The 21,073-nt window shown below is 37.7% G+C and overlaps 1 protein-coding gene across 1 annotated transcript in view; it reads left to right on the top strand.

The window, feature by feature from the left end:
* The window catches only part of TRPC4 (transient receptor potential cation channel subfamily C member 4), a 126,684-nt gene that overhangs the window by 48,063 nt on the left and 57,548 nt on the right, over positions 1–21,073 (top strand). Inside the window, exons 2-3 of the mRNA XM_083881416.1 lie at positions 1,322–1,726; positions 19,627–20,145. Coding sequence (XP_083737542.1) covers positions 1,349–1,726; positions 19,627–20,145 — 897 coding nt within the window. The 5' untranslated portion in view covers positions 1,322–1,348. The remainder of the gene's footprint in view (positions 1–1,321; positions 1,727–19,626; positions 20,146–21,073) is intronic.

The raw sequence follows: 21,073 nt of genomic DNA on the forward strand, positions 1-21,073 counted from the left end.
GTTAGAAGGATTTTTTTTGCAAAATTCTTGAATAAAATATACAGAATAAAATCACAGATACTAAATACTTTACTATATGTAAGACTTTTGAGTTGTTTTATAACTGCCATGTTTCAGTATTAATTCTAGTTTAGAACTGAGTAGTTCAGAATCAAAACTATGACTATTATCTACCACTCTTTGGAAATTTATCTCTTATGGATTTTGTTTTTCCTTTGGGGTTCTGAGTTTTAATTTATAAGTTAGTAAGCTCTGGTTGGAAAAACATTTTATGTGAATGTTTTTCTAATAGCATGAGATTGAATCAAAATCTTAGTAGGGAAACTCACCACTGAGCTGTGCAGTCTGTGCCTGCCACAGATAAGTGAGCAGAGCTAGGAAGATGTAAGAGCTGTATTTAGTTGTCCACACACAATCCTTAAGCAACACATGGGTTGTTGTAGGATGTCAGAGATGATTATTCCATCAGAATTGCCTTTTACCCACCTAGTCAGAGTTGATTTCAGCACAGCTTTTTAATTGCCTTTCCTTGTGACCCATAAATTTTACATTCTTTATGTCCATTATGAACAATCCATTCTCCCCAGGCTTTGTTAACCTCCCCCTAGATCTGAGACAACACTTGGACAATAGTACCACCTTTAGCTTATCTCAAGTCCCTGCAGTAGTGATTTATCTTACAGTCCACGCTCAAGATATCCACAGAGGCATACTTGAGGAGTAGAGGGAGGCTTTGTTGGTCACAGATGCCATCTTTCCCATTAACATGGGGTGATCTTCATTTGACCAGTGATATGTGTATGGACAGCTGCTTCTGTGCAGTTTGCTGCAGCAGGAATTTTGTGTCTGGATGCACTGACCAGGATTTGCTAACCAGATCTCACCTCTGTCAGACCTGGGGAGGTCGCCATCCTGTCGCTGCCTTCTGTGCTTTTCTCATGACAGAGTCTTTCTGTGGACTTTACAGTGTTTGAGACAGGTGAGTGTACTCTTTAAGTCCTTGCAGAACTGGATGAAGAAATTGAGGATGAAGTGGAGCTACACTTTTGGTGGTAAACCTATGTTGTATCATATAATTTTTTCAAATAAAGAATATAATCAAATGGTATTATGACAAATATGCTTTGACTTGGTAACTTACAAATAAGCAGTGCCTTGGCTTCAACTTTTCCTTATATATTTTATTGATAAACAACATTTAGTACATATTTCAACATCACTTTTTAGTATGAGTTTTAAATATTACATACTGCAAATATTTATTTGGTGCACCATATCCCCGAGCTCAGTTATTGATTTTATCTTTATTTTCATCTTGCAGAGACCAAGTATTAGAATGGCATAAAATATGGCCCAGTTCTACTACAAGAGAAGCGTCAATGCTCCCTACAGAGATCGTATCCCTCTCCGCATTGTGCGGGCAGAATCCGAACTGTCTCATTCAGAGAAAGCCTATCTGAATGCTGTGGAGAAAGGAGATTATGCCAGTGTAAAGAAAGCTCTGGAGGAGGCAGAAATTTATTTCAAGATCAATATTAACTGCATTGATCCCCTGGGAAGAACTGCACTCCTTATTGCAATTGAAAACGAGAACCTTGAGCTCATTGAGCTGCTCTTACGTTTTAACGTGTATGTGGGAGATGCTCTGTTGCATGCCATACGGAAGGAGGTGGTTGGGGCCGTGGAGCTGCTGTTAAATCACAAGAAGCCCAGTGGAGAGAAGCAGGTACGTGTGGGATTTCCTGAGTTTGTAGTCTGGTCTAATGTAAAGAGAAGAATTGTGCAAAGGGAGTAAGAAAAAGAGAAACAAAACCAACCATCATCCTTGCACACAGTACTTAAAATCAGAAAAATCAATTACTTTGATATGCTGTATGCATTGTATTCATCTATGTTTATACATCATGGAGTCAGAAATTGTTTTGAGTCAGAAGGACTTTTAAGTCTAGTTCCAACATCCCGCCATGGGCAGAGATATCTTTCCTTAAACAAAGTTGTTCAAAGCCCTGTCCAATCTGACCTTGAACATTTCCAGACATAGGACACCCAGAACTTCTCTGGGCAACCTGATCCTGTGTCTCACCACCCTAATTGTAAAAATGTCTCCCTTCTGTCCATTCTAAACCCATCCTCTTTCAGTTTAAAACTGTTACCTCTTTTCCTGAAACTACAGGCCTTGGTTAAAAGTCTCACTTTTTTTTTCCCCGTAACTGCCCTGTGCATAATGATAATATTATTCTTGCAGATAATGTGGGGAAATCTTTATTCATTCAAAGAAACAAATACTTCAAAAGAGGATAGTAGTGTTAATATGTCATCCATTTGAATTAACTATGAAACTCCCATAAAAGTCAATGACTTTTAACCCATCCATGTAGAGGTCATCATATGGATGATCTACCACTCAGGCAAAAGTGGTAGACATGACTCAGTTGATCAGAACTTCAGTCGTGTCTCAAGTAGTCATCCATCCTATGAAGTACAACTAAAAAGGTGCAAACTCCCCTCCCTTTCTCCCTGTCTTCTCTCAAAGGAAAAATCATTACCTGTAGTCTCATTCATGATGTGATATCTACCCTGCTTTTCCTTGAGCTGCCTTAAAACATATCTATCTACGTCTATGGGAAGTATCTAGCCTCTTGCAAGTCTTTCTTATTAAAAAAAAATAGTGAAGACAGGATAACATACCCCATCAATTCTGATATTCCTAGGACTCTGGTAGGAAAAAAAAATCTTAAAAGCAGTTATACTATCGTATTCTATTTTCATAATTTTCAACTTCTGTGTGTTATAGGTACTTTAATAATGTATTTCAATAGTATGTTGAAATGGTTACAGCCCTTATACAGATAATGCATACAATATACTTTAATTACAGTATAATGTACTTGCCATGGATAGAATTGCAGATAATAAGTTAAAAAGTATAATTTTTGCTGATAAAATAACATGAATTCTATGCTTCTTTGTTATGGAAAGAAAGAAATATACTAGGTCTTTTTGCAAATGTATGCGCCTGTCTTCTCCTCTAGATAGCAAAAGCAGAGCTCCTGTAAAATGACAACAGATTTATGTCAGTGAAGGTGGAGAAAACTATATTCACATTATGTTTGTCTCATTTCATTGTTCCTCAACTGACAGTGTAGATGAGAATACTGTGCAAAGGAATTTATCTATGCAGTATGCCAGGACCCTGAAGGATCAGTGCACAGCCCCATCCCAAACCAGTTCAAACACCTGTGTCTCCATTATGCAGTGGAAGTTGCTGTTTGTAGAGCAGAGTTCATGCCATTTGATGGCAGTCATCCAAAGGCATCTCATCTCTGGTCTCCCCTTAGTGATGGAGAAAAATGGAGATTCCTGGAGAGCTCCTTCTGCTTTATTTATCAGTTACTTCTTTTAGGACAGCATAAACCACTTTTTGGCTTTGGGAGCCTACAAATTCACCTTGCAATAGCTGCCTAAATTTCAGACTGTTCTTCAGATTTTCAGGACTACTTTTTTGTTTGTGCCACAGCTGCTGTAATGAAAACGCTTGAATACAAACAGTAAAACTTGTACTAAGTGAGCTTCATGCTATAGCAGACAAAAGATAGGCTGACTTTTTGTGTGAATACTACCATGTTAAATTATCCACAAACTGCTTTGCTCCAATCTAGAGGATCATTCTCTCTCTGTGCTGAAGCTGAAGCATGTTGTGTCAGTGCCAGAGTCCACTGCTGGCTGGGGAGAGGAGTGCTGCTCCTCCTACGCTTTCTTGGTTTCCCTGGTTGCGCTTGCTGGAGGTCTTACTGTAAAGTGTGAAGAATAATCATGAACCATCTGAACATGGACATCTCCTTTTGTGTCTGCACAAGGCTAGGTTTGCCCACTGCCAGTGCTTGCAAGCCAGTGCTTACAAAAATGGCTTTTTAATGAACTGGTTGTTTATGCGTGTTCTTTGTTGTATGCAATGGGAATCCCAACAACAATTAATCTTCTATGGGTGTCATGTATGTAATAATACACTGATAATCACACTGGTTCATTTTTAGGAACATGGCAGGCTGAAGAGAATGTAAATGCCAATGACATTTTTGCAGTAATGCCACAATGAATTTAATATAATAAAAAAGTACTTTCTGGCTGAAAAATCATTCCAATTTGCTAAAAATAAAAAATCTGAATACTCAGAGTTACATACCTTTATATACTTTAATTATATACTTTTTTCTTCCTTCAAGTTTTTTCCCCTTCAAATTTCTTTTGAAACTATTTCAAACTACAGCTCTACTCTTTGATTACTGGTATTTATAAATATTTTACATATTGTTTAGACAATGACTCATTTTCAGACTCTCTGCTTTTAATAACATGATGTCTTTGGCTGTTCAGTTTTCCTTTTTTCAATAAATCTCGTCATGTGTGGTAAAATCCTGGCCCCTTGAAGTTAATGAGAGCTTCGCTATTGATTCAGTGAGGTTTCACCTTTTTTTCTGTTTTTTTTGGTCCCTGAGTTCTGTTCTTACAGAAGAAAAAGTTCTGTTTTTACAGAAGATAATAATAGAAAGAAAAACACCAAAACACCTTGCTAAATACTTCCAAGCACAAGAAACAGTTTCCCAAATATTTAATTAGTGATAAAAGTTATGAACATTGAAATTCTGGAAAAAAAATTATATGATTCACAAGTAAATGAGTTAGGTCTCACTATTTTTTATATTCATGAGATAACATCTTATGTATGATGCATAACTAATTTCAGCTTCACCTCATACAATAATGTAGCTATATTTGTAAAATGAAATAATTTTTAAGCATAGAATTTCTTATATAATTCAAGTTCTCATTGTCAGTGTCAGAAAGCTAGAAGAAAATGTCCTCTTGCATCAGCAGAAAGGTATGATTCTTCAGGACTTTGAAATTCTTCAGAATGCTGAATCTTTTAAAAGAAGTGGTTATCTTCCAGGATTTTATCTTCCAGGATTTAGTGCTTTAAACATTTTAAGTGTTGCAAAAGAAAAGGGAACAAATTTAACAGTTTGTTAATGCTGACCAAGAATCAATGCATATAGTTAAAGCAATCAGTTTTTTGCAATTTTGGAAAAGTTTTATAAGTAACATCTCCAAATTAGGAGTTATTTTCCCTAATTTCCTTAATTTCCACTTCCTCCTAAAAGAAAAACCAAATAAAAAAACCCCACCAAAATAAAATAAACAAAAACCCCACTCCAATAACGAAAAACACTAACAAAACTCCAATATAACAAACAAACAAACCCCTCCCCCCAAACCCACAAACTATAAAACAATGTTTAGATCTTGTTAAAGTTGGATCTAAACTCTCTGGTCCATTGATCTGTGGGGCTCTACCTAACAGTCATAGATGATGTGCTCAGCATTTCAAAGACAATGGTTACAATGATTTTAACCTAATTATCAATATATGGATACATCTGGTGCCACCTGGTGACTACAGATGAGGCATGTAGGTTTAATGGTTCTGAATTGTCTTTGAGCTCTTTCTCAGTTTTTGAGTGAGGTTTTTTCACTATACATTAATCCAACTCAGGAAAATGGGGGTTTTTTGGTCACTTGCATTATATTCATTATATTTTCTATAGTTTTTTAGCTGTACCAGCTGCTAGAACACAAGTAAAAGAGAATAGCACAAATTAATGTGAATGAGTTGAGGAAACTTGTCCAAGTACTTTTAAATTACCATTCTTCAAAGCCATATGTCCTGAATTATCTGCCAAGTCACTTGTTGCTTTTCCTGATGGATAGCTGAATGCCAAATTAAAAGAGGGAGAAAAAAAGTTGTTCTTTTAAATTTAGTATCTGCAGAAAACATTTTAGTCTTATTAAATTGCATGCAGCATCCACAGATGGGCCGGGGGTTAGGCAGCATAAAAAATTAATACCTTTATCTAAATCACAGTGTGCTCTACTGCTTAAGGAATCCAGCCACTGATCATTAGTTGGGTGGTTGACCATCTGGATATTTGTGTGTATCAGGAAAGACTGAAGCAGAGGTGTAGCCGCCTTCTGAGGATGCTGCAAATCACATAAGTGAAGCTGAAAACTCAGTTACTAGACGAATCCATGTAACATTGTATTAGCTGACAGACTTGCTTTAGGGCTTGAAAACCTGACTGCATTGTCTACAGCAATTGTCTGACTGGCAGAAAAAAGCACATGACATAAAAGAAGGCTTTTATGCCCTCTGTTCACTATTATATGTCAGTCTTGTGATACTTGAGGGTATTTTTAATGGCTGGACACTCTAGGAATAGATGTGCGGATGTGTGAAACAAATACTGAGCTAATGCCAGACTGGCATTTGCAAATACAAGGGAATTACCAGAGGAAGGAGAACTTTGGGACAGGGAGGGATGTGATCACTGTTATATGTACCTGGATCACATGCAGAGAAAAGTAGAAATCACTGGCATAGTGCTGGAAGTAGGAAGCTGAAAATAAACTATAGCTACGTGCTGCAACACTCAGAGACCTTTTGCTCTCCTAGGACAAGCAGTAAAGTCACATCATAAACTAATTTATGTAAGATCCCTGCCTCTACTTACTCTGGCAAAGTCAAGCCAGGAAGCCAGGCTTCAGCTTGTCAATGTGTTGGCCTCTGAAAATGCAAGTCCATGGCATACACAACTTTTTTCGTTGGGTTTCCTGGATTTTCCTGGCAATTTCTCAAAGGCACAAGAGAGGGTGAGTTCAGTCAGTCATCTAAATATTTGGTAAAAAAATATTTATTTGAAGAGACAAAAACCCAATCCTCTGAAACTTTAAATACAGACATTTCTGAAGGACTGAAAGATTCAGCTTTTAGGTCATCATTTTCTCTCCAGGCAGACTGTGAACAACCCTTCCTCATCACTATGTGGGGGCCTCTTCAGTATTCTCTCTGGTCATGGTAAATTTTAGGTATGTGCTTGCAGCCATTGTGAACTCTTGGACAGGAAGAGTTAACAGATAATTGCTAGGAAAGCTTGCTATTGTGGGACTTTTGGGGAGGCAGGGAGAGAAAAGGCATTGTTTTACTGTCAAAGGCTAAAGTTGTATTTTATAAATCTTGATGCATGTATCTTATTGATAGTTATTTGGAGTGTGGCAAGGTAGAAAAGAGGAGGACAACAATACAAGTTGTCTTTCACTTGAATCTACTGATGCAATTTTCATCAGAAAAAAACAGTGACTGATCTGATGCCAAAATGTGTCTTAACATCTGATTATTTTTTTTTATCAGTGTTGCTTTGTAGTTTTGGAGAGAATGAAAGACTGTAAGAGAAGACCCAGGATGAGGGAATAGTCCTTTGTGAGGAAATGTCAGGGATGTTGTATAGTATAGTTTCTAGGCCGGTGGAGACAGACTTCTCTGTGGATGTTCAGGCACTCACCTAAGCTAACTGGGAAAGAATACGGACAACAAAGCAAAGTGCCTTCAGTCTGGCACCACTCCCAGAAACAGAGAAAACGTCTAAAAGTGAAAAGTCACGGAACAGCATGAAAGTAGCACAGAGCCTGAAGAGTCATTTTCCATTCCTGAAATACTGGCAGCATCGATGCTGCTCTTCTGACAGAGCTCCTATCAGGCCTGACAGAGCTCCTATCTCCTAGGAGATTGCCTACATGTGGACACGTCACCCACTCTATTCTTTTAATGTCTCTCAGTATCTTTGGACTTCTTGAAATTGCCCTTTGAGGAGTCGCAAGGTCCTGAGATTAGGCCAATGCTCTTCTTTGGAGCTGTGCTTGTAACCCAGCTTCATTCTCAGTCTCCCTTAATGTGTGCAGAGCATTTAGGAAGCTTTGGCCCATTGTTTTCTTTCCAAGCTTCATAGGGTGTCATTTTCCCAGTTCTGCATTGCCACAGTGGTGTATGTGGGAAAGCTCCTATGTCAAGGCTGTACTTCCAGCTAGTGACAGATGGAGAAGACCAGGGAATGTACACGTTATAGGTCCAGCATGCCTGCAATGGACTTTACATAAATGTTAAACCTGATTTTTTTTTAATGCTCTTTAAAATTTTCCACTAGTAACTGAACTGGGATTTGTATTGATCAAGAGGAGGCAGAAGGAAAAATTTAATGAGCACTGCATGATGCCTGGTAGTTTGCTAATCTAAACCTTTTTCTGCAGTAACTTTGCAAAATACCAGAATACCAGTCACAATCTCTTGTGGGATATTCTTTGTCTGTTGAGATTCAAGCATCATTTTTGCTTGAAGCATCTGATTCAAGCATCATTTTGAAAATGTCTCCCACAGAAGTTTATGAACTAAATGTCTTTTTTGAATGTTGTGATTAATGACAGTCTAGCTAGTAATGAGTATGGAGGAGGCGTTGCAGAAACTCTTTGTCGGGCTTGAAGTACACATTCTTGAAGTGGAACGTGAGGGCAGAAAGTCGTTTCTTTCCACTGCTAGATGCCTGAGTGGGTAGCTGGGTATTTTTTTCCCAGTGGTGTCTGATCAGTTAGAATTGTCTGGCATATTGACAGATGGATGAATGGGCAAGCCTGTGCAGGGGATATTTAATTTTATGGATGAAATTGATATAGTATAGCCTATCCACATATTCAGTCTTTCATATAACATTTGGGCACATGAAAACAACATGTAGCACAAGTGAAGCTGACTAATTACATATGGGATGGAGATGAGAATTTACAGAAGTATTGTTCTTGAGTTTTTGGAAGGTTGCTGACTGTTTTCAAGTTCAAAAAGAAAGCTGCACATAAATGTCATTATGTCTTGGCAATAAACCCAAACTGTCTGTGTTTATATGCATCAGAGCTAAGGTGGGTGGATGAGTAGAAAAACCTGTGACAATTACTAAAGAAATACTCCAGAAGCTGATATGCCTGTGCCATCAAGCAGGGCTGCAATTTCAATATTGAGGTAGGCAATGTGTTGCATCCATCACCTTGTAAAAAATGCTAAATCATAATACTCCATGGTTGAAGCAATAGCAAAAGATTAATGCCAGAATATGGGGAAACATAACAGTTTCTTGATGTGTACAAAATGATGAGCCTTTTTTTTATTGGCAACATAAAGAAAAATTCTGACTATCAGGATCCTTACAGATCGATTCCTGGAAGGTAGTGTTATTGAGGATGACTTTTCCCAGCTATGAATCTAATCCTCATGTTTAGCAGTTTGCAGAAATCCAGAGAAGTTTGGTGATGACAAATACAGATTTAGTTTAAAGATGGCTGCTGAACCAAACTTCCACCTAACTTTAAGTGATACAGATTTGGAAATATTAAGTACTTTTCTGTCATTATTTGCTAACATTTTTATATTTCTTGTTTTAAGCTCCTACTAGAAGTGAAAGTACTTTCCTACCATGAAGAGATGAGTGCAGATTACCAAAAATATTTGAACCTCTAAATATATTCATGATTAAATTTCTTCTTTTTGGTGTTATGAGCATTCATCAAAGCTTTTGAAGAGGCTGATAAACTCATAGTATCTTGGTTTTGTATGAATTTTCTGGTGTCTAGTAACATAGCTGCACTCACACTCCAGAATTTTCTTCAGATCTCAAACATCCATATCTTTTGGGAAACTTGCAGGAATTTAATATTTCTAATATTCCTTCTTGTTAACACCCACCTGGAGCAATCCAGTAAATTCAAAAGTTACAACAGACTGACTGACAAAGCCCATTTAATGTGATAACAGGGGCTTACTTGTCTTGGGAGGCTACCAATTTAGCTTGTCAATTTACCAACTGTTTTCTGGATAGAGGCTATATATGTCACATGCTGCACTGACAGAAGTGTTTTATTTGTACTTTGTGCCTGTACCAGGATCCATATCTTCCATATCTTCACCCCAGATCGGCAGGAGGCAAAATTAGTTCCCCTTTCAACTCAGCTACTAAAACACTACCGAGGGTTTCTAATAAAATATTATCTAAGTTTGCAGGCTTGTCACAGTGTGTGAGGCCTTCTGGCAGGGAAAAAGAAAAAAAAAAAAAAAGCAAACTGAAATACCTACTCTCAAAGTGTAACATTTCATATTATGTACTGCTGAGATACAGCTGAATATTTGCAGAAAATGCAAAAAAGTCTGCCACCATTTTATTTGCTACCAACTTGTTTTATGACATTTACTCTAAGTACAAGCAATCTGGCTGATAAGATTAAATTTATCTTCTCTGCTCCTTGCTCATTTAGACCTTTGTTTATTAAGTCTCTGCTTACTACCATGCCCCGAATTTAGTAAAAATATACTTATATATGCTCAAAGAAAAAAAAAAAATTTTCATATCCTAAAGCACATTAGGAATACCTCTTTATGTATGGATGCACTATACATATGTAAGATCTGTAAAGAGCAAGATCCAATCAATTGGTGAACTCAAGGGGAATACAATACTAAGTTAAGCCTAACTTGAAACAAGGAGTATTAAGGGGTTTGAACCAATCCATTCCCCTTGGCTTTAGTTTCAAAGGCTTCCTTCTAGCATTGCACCCTTAAATACCTCTAACTAACTCCTCTGCCCTGGTCTCCCACTGGGTAGGGCAGGTTATAGTAATGCATGTCTCTCCCATTTCTCCTTTGATATCTTTGCAGTGGGAATTCAAAAGGAATATTTTTTTTTCTAGCAATCTTCTCTTGTTTACTTACATATTTCTGAAACCTCAAAAGCAGGAGGATTGTTCAATTGATTCTTGTATGCAAGGAGGATCTTAACATGTCTATTGTTAAGGAATTGAATCCAGCTGAAAATATCATCAAGCTGTAATAAAATTCGGTTTTCAATCCTTTGCCTCTCAAATACATCATTCATTCCCAGCATATCCTAGCATAGTTGTGTGAACCTTGGTCTCCTCTGTATACTTCAGAAAAAATGTTTTGTCTTGTATCTGTGAAATATGGGAAATTTACAGTATGGTTCAAAATGTAGAGCTGCTGCTAAATAACAAACCACTGAATAACATACTGGGAACAATGTACTTATGAAGCAGCTTATTGTGAAGTTACTGTGCATCCTCTGAAGATACAGATTTCTTTGTCTCTGCTATAATATTTTATATTCCTTTCTCTTAATATTTTTAAAATAGAGAAAACATTTTTCTGTGTTTCACAAATTTGCCTGTTTCCCACTTTGTTCTTTGTGAGTATAATCCTTTTAATTTTCTCAAACATTAAATTTACTTCCCAGCCATGAAGATTACAAAAATTATTTTGCAATGTTAAATCGTTGCAATCAGCTGCAAAGAAATTTAGCTAATTCCTACCCTCTGAGACACTTGAATCTCCTAAACAGTTTGTTGATACCAAGGGAGGCCACCAATCTTTTATTGTCTTTTCTGCAAAAGCTCCTTTTCAGAAACAATCTTTATAATTTTGTAGCCAGTGGAACAGCTTTTCTTGTTTCTAGATCTAAGAAGCTCAGGGATAAACAAAGGATCCTGCTTAGATTCTAAGAACTCCTTTGTTCTGATATTTCTCTGAAAACCTCATTGTCAAAGCAAGCCAATTTCTTTCCACCTCTCTAGGTGACTATTGTAGCCATTTTGGAGCCACATTTTGCTCATCAGACCAGAGACACAGTTTCTCAGGAAATGGAATATCAGACCTGAGCTTCATTAAAATGATTTTATCTTTATGAAAAATTCTGTGTTTGGGAAAATTATCTATGCATCTGTTTAAAAAATTCAAATGGGAGGCCACCGGCCCCCAGATGTACTTTGAACATTCAGGACATTTCAGTGTTAACTTCACTCATCATGACAATTCTGAGAGAGGTATATATGAGGTATATCATGATGGAAGTAAATAATTCAGGTTGCCCTTTAATCCTTTCCATAGTATCTTTCTTCTTTTCCAGCTCTCATGTTTTTTCCAAACGATTTTACTACTTCTTTCACTGTCCCTTGAGTGAAAACAACTTTTGCTTGTCACTCCTCATTATGAGCAATCAAGCGATGGCCCAGAACTCCTACTAGAAACACTCCTTTGCCTGTTTAAAAATTGTATGTGGAGAGAGCAAGTGTAATTTCCGTAGCTGAAAACAAATTCTAAATATCCTGGTAGTCTTCTACTGAGTGTCTACTTTTAAGCAATTTCCCACCCTTGCTCAAGCTACTGGCATTGACTGATGAAACAGCACATCCTTTCACTCATAATACTCACAGGAATTAATTCATTAGGAATGAGCAGTTTTGTGTACAGGCAGTATTTTGGATCAGAGTTCTTTCAGAGGTACAGGAAAGAGATATTAAAAATAAATAAAAAGACAGAGAGAGAAATAAAGCACTGAAGACATTTGACATCTGTCCTACCCAACAAAACCATGTCCTAAACCCATCAAATCCAGTATCTTTTCATCTGCTACTGTCTGGTAACTGTTAGCAGTTAATTTTACAGCTTTCCCTTCCATTCCATATTCTCTCTTTCCAAATAAAAGAAATCTATAGTTTTTTACAGGAGGGACTATCCCGAAGAAAATAGTCAAACATTATGCTTGTAAGCACCTAGAAGAAAATATAGACATGAATAGTAGTCTACTAAGATTTGTCAGGAACAAAGCTTGTCATAACAATATAATTATCATTCATCACCAGATAGCAAGCTCTGTATGTTGGGGGAAAAAGCAGTACATATCATATAGCTCAAGATTTGTGAGATTTTATAAACTGTCACTCAAAATACAGTCTAAGAAAACCACACTCACAGGAGTTGCCAACAGTGCTTGGTGAAACAGGACATGGGAATTCAGCAGAGGGATGAAATGAGCAGTCCTGCAGGGATCTATCCCCATCAGTACAATTATTAATGACATTTTTGATGAAATAGAGGGTGTGTTAATTCTGTAGACAACCAACAATGTGGGAGGATCTCAAGGCTGTTGGAGGACACATTTAAAATTCAGGTTTTGGCAAGCCAGAAATTATTTCTGTGAAAAATAAAATAGTTCAGTAAGAAAAAAGTAAGGTTCTAAGTGGACCAGAAATAAGCATGTATTGGAATTGAAACCAGTTAAGGTCTGCAAGGAATATTAAAACAAGACTAACATAAAAAGACTGGACAATACCATATTCCTGTTCCAAAGTCGGTATCGCATCTGATGACATCAGAATGAGCACAGATCATACAGTTGTAGAATCACAGAATGGCCTGGGCTGGAAGGGACCTTAAAGGCTTTCTTGTTCCAGCGCCTGTAAGGAAAGTCTGAATGAAAAATTAGAAAACAGAAACTAAGCAAAGAAATTAAGTATTCTTTTTATTCACATTCCATAGAACAAGAATTTATGGGCTTGAACTGCACAAAGGTAAAGCATATGAAGTATCAGAAACATTGTGAGGAAATGGTGTGACATATCCACCCACCACTGCAGAGCTTTAGAAACAGATTGGTCAAATTCTTTTCCTTAATGTGTTACATTAATGCTTTTTGTGCAATTTGGCTGTCATGGAGACTGGAAGTGATCAGTCCACAATGTGACTTTTGTGACACACAAATTGGTTCGGCTCAAATAAGAAGAGCATGAACAAGCATTAGAAAGCCCACATCTTGGGATTGGTTAAGTGTAGCTGATTAAAAAAAAAACACATCCAAGGTTTTGAAAACTCAGCTTGTGCTTGGAAAAAAAAGGGATGAAAATAAACTTGTAAATTAGCTTTTCAAAATCCACAGACTTGTAAAAAGGCAAGCTATGAAGCTTCCTTAAATGTGACAGGGATTCTGTATTACTACAAACATCCCTGTTCCAGTCATGTCCCAGCAAAGTAAAAAAGTAAATTTTCAACAAAAAAAATGGACATGATATTACATAAAACACTATTCTAAGTTTGGAGGGAAGATATCCTTTGCTAACAGTGATTCATATTACCACTAGATGAGGGCATTTAGGCTTGACCCTTGGAAATATGTTATGATGTACATTGAGAAAGGCAAGAATGTCACCTTTACCCCCTTACCAGTAGAGACAGATTAAAAGCAAGCTCCTAAGGTAACACATTCAGCATAAACTGTTCATACCCTCTTTTTGCACATCCTGGAGAACTGGCCAAAATGATGAATGCAGTACTTTTGAAAAATACCTGTCTTGTATCCCAGCAGTGCAGGTTAGGAGATAGAGCCATGGCTAGTTGTGGATCAGTACCAGCATGAGATAGCACAGTAATCAAGATTTGAGCTAGTTAGCACATGGCTTATGTCTGAAAAATAAATTATGTTGAACTCTATACTAAGGGGAGTGTTTACCTTACCTAATTTCAGCTGTATAAAATTAGATATGTATGTTGGGTTGCTTATCAGAGCTTCTCTCTGCTAGACATCTTTTTTGCATGACATGAAATATAGTATTTTCACAAGAAAAAATTAAAGGCTGTTTTGTAAAATTAATAATTAGAATTGTCATAATTATATAGTATAATCACAATAATTTAATCTGGAAAAAATGTTGGATTGGCCCTTCTTATTGTTAGATTATAGGGAAATATTGGAATGAAGGAACTTTTCAAGATAAACAAGAAAAAAATCTTGGATGCTTTGTTGAAAAGTGTCCACACAAAAATATCTGATTTTTAAGTATTATTTTTGGCTATACCTACCTGGCTTTAATTCATAACTGGAATGACATTAGACTCCAGAGAAAAGAAGTCTGGAAGACAAGCATGAAACACCTTGCTAGCACTGAGGTAAAATGTGGGTATGAAATTGTTAAAGGACCCAATTTGTAATTAAATCTTACTAAAGTATGCATTCTTAGGAAATTACAATATTAATAAAAAATTTACATTTAGTCCTTAGACTGCTATTAGTCAGCTTACAGTGCCTAAGACCCCTATTTTCTACATGTGTTATGTGACTGTTTCTTACAAGAAAGAAGAAAAATAGACACAGAGGTAGAATATTATCCAATGAAAGATAATAGTTCAGGGGCAGATTAAGAGTGTGGTACTTACCTTTAGGAAATGTAAGGAGTTCATGGACAATAAACAAGTAGAACCCTTGGCAGGGATGCCAGCGGGGTTGCCTCTGGAAAGCAGATCTACCAGACGGGTGTTGCATGGCCAGTATCACACACGCTGCTCGGAAATGATGCTGTCCCTGAGCTCAGCTGGCCCACTTCCATCCACTTGCCTGACTTAGTTCCTTGATGGGCACACAGCATGCCAGCTGTACAACGCACAGTGAGCACCCAGGGATGGGGAAAAGCACTTTCAGACAATCAGGAGCCACCACTGCAGTCCTGCTGCTTGAGTGAGTGGTCTTGTGAGGATAGTTTCAACATGAGTTGCAGGACTCCTCCAGTGCTGTGATAACTGATTTCAAGTTGTCTTGACATGGTATCTCTAAGTTATTCAATATATCTGGATGTTTATTGGTGATTTAGACCAAGGTAAAGGAGTTGTGACAGGAGGAATTTTTGAACCCTTCCCAGGGGAATTACTTCCATTGTCCGAATCAGGATGAATTTCAAGTGATACAATAATAGCAAACCAAAGAGGAGAAGAACTCAACAAGCCAGAATATAAAGCATGGAACTGTGTATGCATAGAGATAACTCATGTGCTGTGGGCTGTACAGAAATGAGTAAAGCATTTTCATGGTATTTGACTGACGACAGCTATAGAAAAATAGGGATAGGGATAAAGCAGCTGAGACTTTGATGACACACTTTGATAATAATAATTTCCTTATATAACCTGGTACTGCATGACATATGTATTCATCTTATTTGTCGTATATTCTCTTTTTGCCTTTGCTTTAGGTTTTCCCTCCAATCATGCTGTCATGATGGGCATGACTCAGAAATTCATTCCCCTAACTGCCCAAAACCAAGTGGGATTTGCTTCTGTTTACAAACAAAAGACAAAATCATTGCAAATAAATAAACAAGGACAAGAGCCAGGGAAGCTAACTGTTTGCCCAAAGAGACAGATTTTCATAGGTTCTGAGCTCGGCATTTAAACAGCAGGTAAATGGACTCTGTTGAGATATTGCAGTAATGAGTGCTATTATGAGCAATTTAGATGGAGAAAAGGACACACATGGGGTTTACGTTCCTCCTTGTCCAAACTGACTGTTACATTTTTCTGTTTCCTGGATGTCTGAGAGATGATCAACAATCGGTCTTCCTTTGATGTCATGAGGAAAGGAGACTGTCTCAGACCTAACTGGAATTAATTTAACCTAGACTTCTCTTCTGTCATAGCAAAGGAGCTTGTCTTCACCACGACCATATAGGGAATATAAACACATTGAAGAGGACTGTTCCATTTGGTATCTAAAAGAATTGTTAGATATCCAAACCAGACTGACTCATTCCCACTTACACAGAGTGCAGGGAAAATAAATGTGACAAAAAAAAAAAAAAAATCTCATGCCTGTGAGCACTGAAGTGTTCAGACTTTGAACTATCCTTTATTTTCTGCTTTATTTTCTTTTTGTCTACTAATCACATAGACATTCATAACAAATACACAGTCACCGAACCAGCCCTGTGTTGATATAGTGTTGATGTAGAAATTCTTCACAAAATGTAAGAAGGCAAAAATTGTGTGACTTTGGCAAGTTTAAGCAGCCTCAAACTTAGCACACTAATTCCAAAACATTTAATATAGTTACACTACTACTAAGCCTCAGGAAGTCACAGTCACAGTCAGTGACTGTAAGACCTAGTATCTTTCCATCCTCCAGGATTTAAGGAAGACTTGAATGTTTCCTGTGAGTGTTCTGTCGCAGCTTCCAAATATGAGGCTAATATCAGTGTGTGCTGCTTATTTGGTTTGGTTCTCTTTAAAGATAATTATTTTTAGTAGTTTGAAAGTAAAATTCATTGTAAGTCTGATAATTTAAGAGCAAGTACTCTGGGTCAACTGTTAGAAGTTGAAATTTTCTGAATGCCACCAGAGTGCTCAGTTCTTCAAAGTTCTTCATTTTGCTTCAGATGAGGGAATAATTTGACCTTATTATTTTGATATTCTCTCATTTAAATTAGTACAAACTCTTAAAATAGGAGATGAAGGATCAGGGGTTAAACTCATGATGTAATTAAAGTTGAAGTCTTAGGGTTTGCCCTTTAAGTTTAAATGTTTCTGTAAGTTAAGGCTGAAAAGATTTAATAAATAATTCTGTATTTGGGTAAATTCTGATGTGATGAATTCCAAGGTATGTGCATTAGCCTTGAATCTGTGTTAGCTTAAGATGAAAGGTTTTGATAAGCTATGAGAAAAAGCAAGCAGCTTGTAGGGAAATGGACCCCATGTACAAGTCAGTCACCGTAAGGCCATGTCGTTTGAAGCTGTGTCTTAATTTTTCAGAGCTTGCAGCTGATGATATGTTTAAGATAGTCTTCAGTTCTGGCAGGGCTTGAAGCAAATGTTACTTTAGCACTGTCAGAAAGTACAAAACTAGCGACATGTGAAGTGACAGAGTTATACTCTGAGCACTCAGTGAGTTTGAAGTTACAGCTTTCTGACCTTGAGTTTTCTGCCCTTGCAGCTCTCTCCTTCGCTCTCTGGTACCTTGTACCTGAGGCCAAGGGGAGGTCTGGCTGCTTGCAGCAGACACTGTCAGAACACAATATACACCTCTCTGTAAACCTTTTTCAGTTCTATGATAGCCCAGAATCTCATTTCTACTTATGCAAAGTTTGAATCTCTACCACCATTTTCATTCCATTCTAGTCTCAAAAGCACTGGCCACAGCTGCAATTTAGAGAAGCATGAAAATGTGTGTATGCATGCAGTGTTCTTTTTTTCCTCTATAATATGTAAATAGAAAAGAAAACAAATCTAAGATTGCAACAACCTGTAAGAATTGGGGTTGGAAACAGGTCTCATTTCCCCCACTGACACCAAAGACAGGGCAGAAAACATATATGGGTTTCACGCCCAGTTCGCACTGGACAGGAATGTGTTCCAGGCACCTGGGCATCCCAGGAGGGCTCTGTGCAGTGTCCGGTCAGGAGGTGGCAGATGTCCCAGAGGTGCTCTGGAAGAGACCTGACAGAGCAGCATGGGCGGAGCCACAGAGTCCTCTGAGAAGTCATATGTCCAGAGTTGTGGGTTTTGACCTGAGATGAGGCACAGCACACAGAGCTTCTGTTTTTTCTTGTAGCCAAGTGTTCCCTCCATCCATATATACCTTCAGTATATTCTCAGCTGGGTTCCTTACCTCACGAGTAATATTTAACCCATGTTTTTCTGCACACGCTACACCATTATGTTTGTACCTCAGAATAAAGAAAGCAGAAGTGAAGTTGCACAGAAGCTGCTTGGCTCAGAACCACTAGTTGTGAACATCCAGCTGTGAAGATCCACCTGCACTCTCTGCATGGGATCATGAGAGTGGGTGTGCCAGCTCTTTCAGCCCATAGTCCTGTGCTAAAACAAACTCAGTGCCAGCCTGACTCAGTGCCAAGCCAAGCATGCATGTCTGAGTGCATGAGAGGGGAGAAAAGGGATTTCTGCCTGTTGCCTCCATATACCTTCTCAGAATCTGGCGCAGCTACTTAAGGTCAGCAATACACTTTGGCCAGGCAGGTTTTGCTTCCCTGGGGTTGTGATGACAGTCCTGAATGATGGATCTCCAGTCTTGACTTTCCACCTCCATTGTACCACTCCCACTCCACTTGTGTTTTTTCACAATGGCCATCTCTTTCTCTAGAGTCTCTTAACTTTGGGTCAAATGTTTTCCTTTTTTCTTCCTCCTGAAAAAGCATCGCTCAGAGCACCTCTCTGTGGTGTCCTGTGGATTGAGTTTTGTACTTGGCTATTGAGCTGTAGACCAGAGTCAGTCTGTAAGTGATGATGCCAATATCGGTTTTTTGATTGACATTGGCTAAATACATTTACATTCTTAATCATACTAATTGAACAAATTGTCTTGATGTGGGAAAGACTTTAGAGCCTGGTAGTGTAAAATAAGGAAACAAGCTTAAAATGAAAGTCTTTCTGATAAAGAATGCTGACAAAAAAGAAATTAATATCAGAAGAGGCTTTCAAAATGATCTTTGGGGACATTTTTTTCTACTATCTCCCCTGTTTTCCTATAAACAGAATATGTTTCTTTGTGCAGGTGAATGTAGAACCAAACCTTAAGACATTAAGCTCTTTGCAGCAAGTGCCTTTGTTTCTCTACACAGCCTTATTTTCAACATTCTCTTTAAGAAAACATGTATTTTCTTGTAATTTCATTGAACATTTTATTTTCTGAATGTAAATTGCCTGTGTCTTTTGCTTCCTTCAGAGATTCACAGTCATGACCCCCATGATTCTTTCTTCCTTTTGAAACTAAGATAAACCAGTGAGAGACAAGAAAAAATGTCTGTCTTGCTCACTTCAGGGGACTGGGGAGGAGCATTTGTATCTAACTTGTCCTTGTTTATCTAATAATTTATTCTAATAACTCATTGTCCATGGGTTGTTCACATATAAACAGGTTCTATAAAAAATCACACCCTGCTTACAGCAATTCATTAATTGGAAATACACTATCTTAGCTGATTGATTTGTTTTATTTAAAGAGTTTCCTTCAACTCTGGATAAAAATAAAGATCCAACAGTAAGTGTATTACCTGGTAAACCATTTTTAGCCTTATTTTCTACAACTCTTGTTCAATGAGAAGGCCTGTAAGGGTTTTTGCCTTCTTTCACAGGTGCCACCAGTGCTTCTGGACAAGCAGTTTTCAGAATTTACGCCGGATATCACGCCTATTATTCTGGCTGCCCACACCAACAATTACGAAATCATAAAGCTCCTTGTGCAGAAAGGGGTGTCTGTGCCCAGGCCGCACGAGGTGCGCTGTAACTGTGTTGAATGTGTCTCAAGCTCAGACGTGGACAGCCTCCGCCACTCTCGGTCCAGACTCAACATCTACAAGGCTCTGGCGAGCCCATCCCTGATTGCTTTGTCCAGTGAGGATCCTTTCCTTACCGCTTTTCAACTGAGCTGGGAGCTGCAGGAACTGAGTAAAGTCGAAAATGAGTTTAAGTCAGAGTATGAGGAGCTGTCACGGCAATGCAAGCAATTTGCAAAAGATCTCCTGGATCAGACACGGAGTTCCAGGGAATTGGAAATTATTCTTAATTACAGAGATGATAATAGCTTGATAGAAGAACAAAGTGGTAATGATCTTGCAAGATTGAAACTGGCAATTAAGTACCGTCAAAAGGAGGTGAGTGTGCTAAGAATATTTAAACGTATTCAGTAGTAGTAATGTGATAGATAAGAGCCTGAAATACATCCTTTTAACTGAGACAAATTTCTGCTTATCTTTTTTTGTTCTACTAGATTTCTGCTCTTTTTATAGTTTTAATTAGATGAATTTGAATATTTGTTACAGTTTGATAGTATCAGAATTTAAAATGTTCTGTTCTAGCACAGATTCTGTGAAACTTTTTTCTCTTACACCTGAATAGACATAGTCTTCAGTAGTTGTGCTCTGAAGCACTCTTCAGTAATAGGGTGAGACATATATAAAGCATACTTTAACTTGGACCGTGTCTGATGGGAAAAGGCAACCATGTGTTTAAACATATACTAGAGGTACCTCTGTAGAGAGGTTTCTTCAAAGAGTAGCTGTTATAGATACTGAAACTGAAGTTTAATAGCTGTGCATGACTCCCAAAAGTGTTGACATTCAGATTCTCTTTCATAAAGAATTCAAAATGGAAATACCTGGGTATTGGTGTCCATGGAAGTTAAAAATTCATACATTTGCTTCACCAAGATGTGCATTCAGTTGGAATCAGAGGATGTCTGCATAACTTTTTGGAAGTACTCTGATTCTTTTGTACATGCAAAAGCAAAAGAAGCAAGACACAAAAATGAGTTAGAAAGACAGTTCCCATGATATTTCCAAACCTTCAGCTAATCCCTGCACATCATCATGTCAGAATATGTTGTATTATCTTATTAGGAAACATACCAAGTCCGCTGAACTATGGAAGTTTATAGGCAAGACAAATGTAAGTGTACAGTATTTGTTCATATTTATTACAGCAAATGCTTAAGGAACTTCTGTGTTAAATTGAGCTGGTCTGTCTCTCACTGCTAAATCTCTGTTCTGCAAAATATAATAGTAAATGTGTTAATTTATTAAG

This window comes from Zosterops lateralis (assembly GCF_965231275.1).
Source record: "Zosterops lateralis genome assembly, chromosome: 2".
Classification (NCBI taxonomy): domain Eukaryota; kingdom Metazoa; phylum Chordata; class Aves; order Passeriformes; family Zosteropidae; genus Zosterops; species Zosterops lateralis.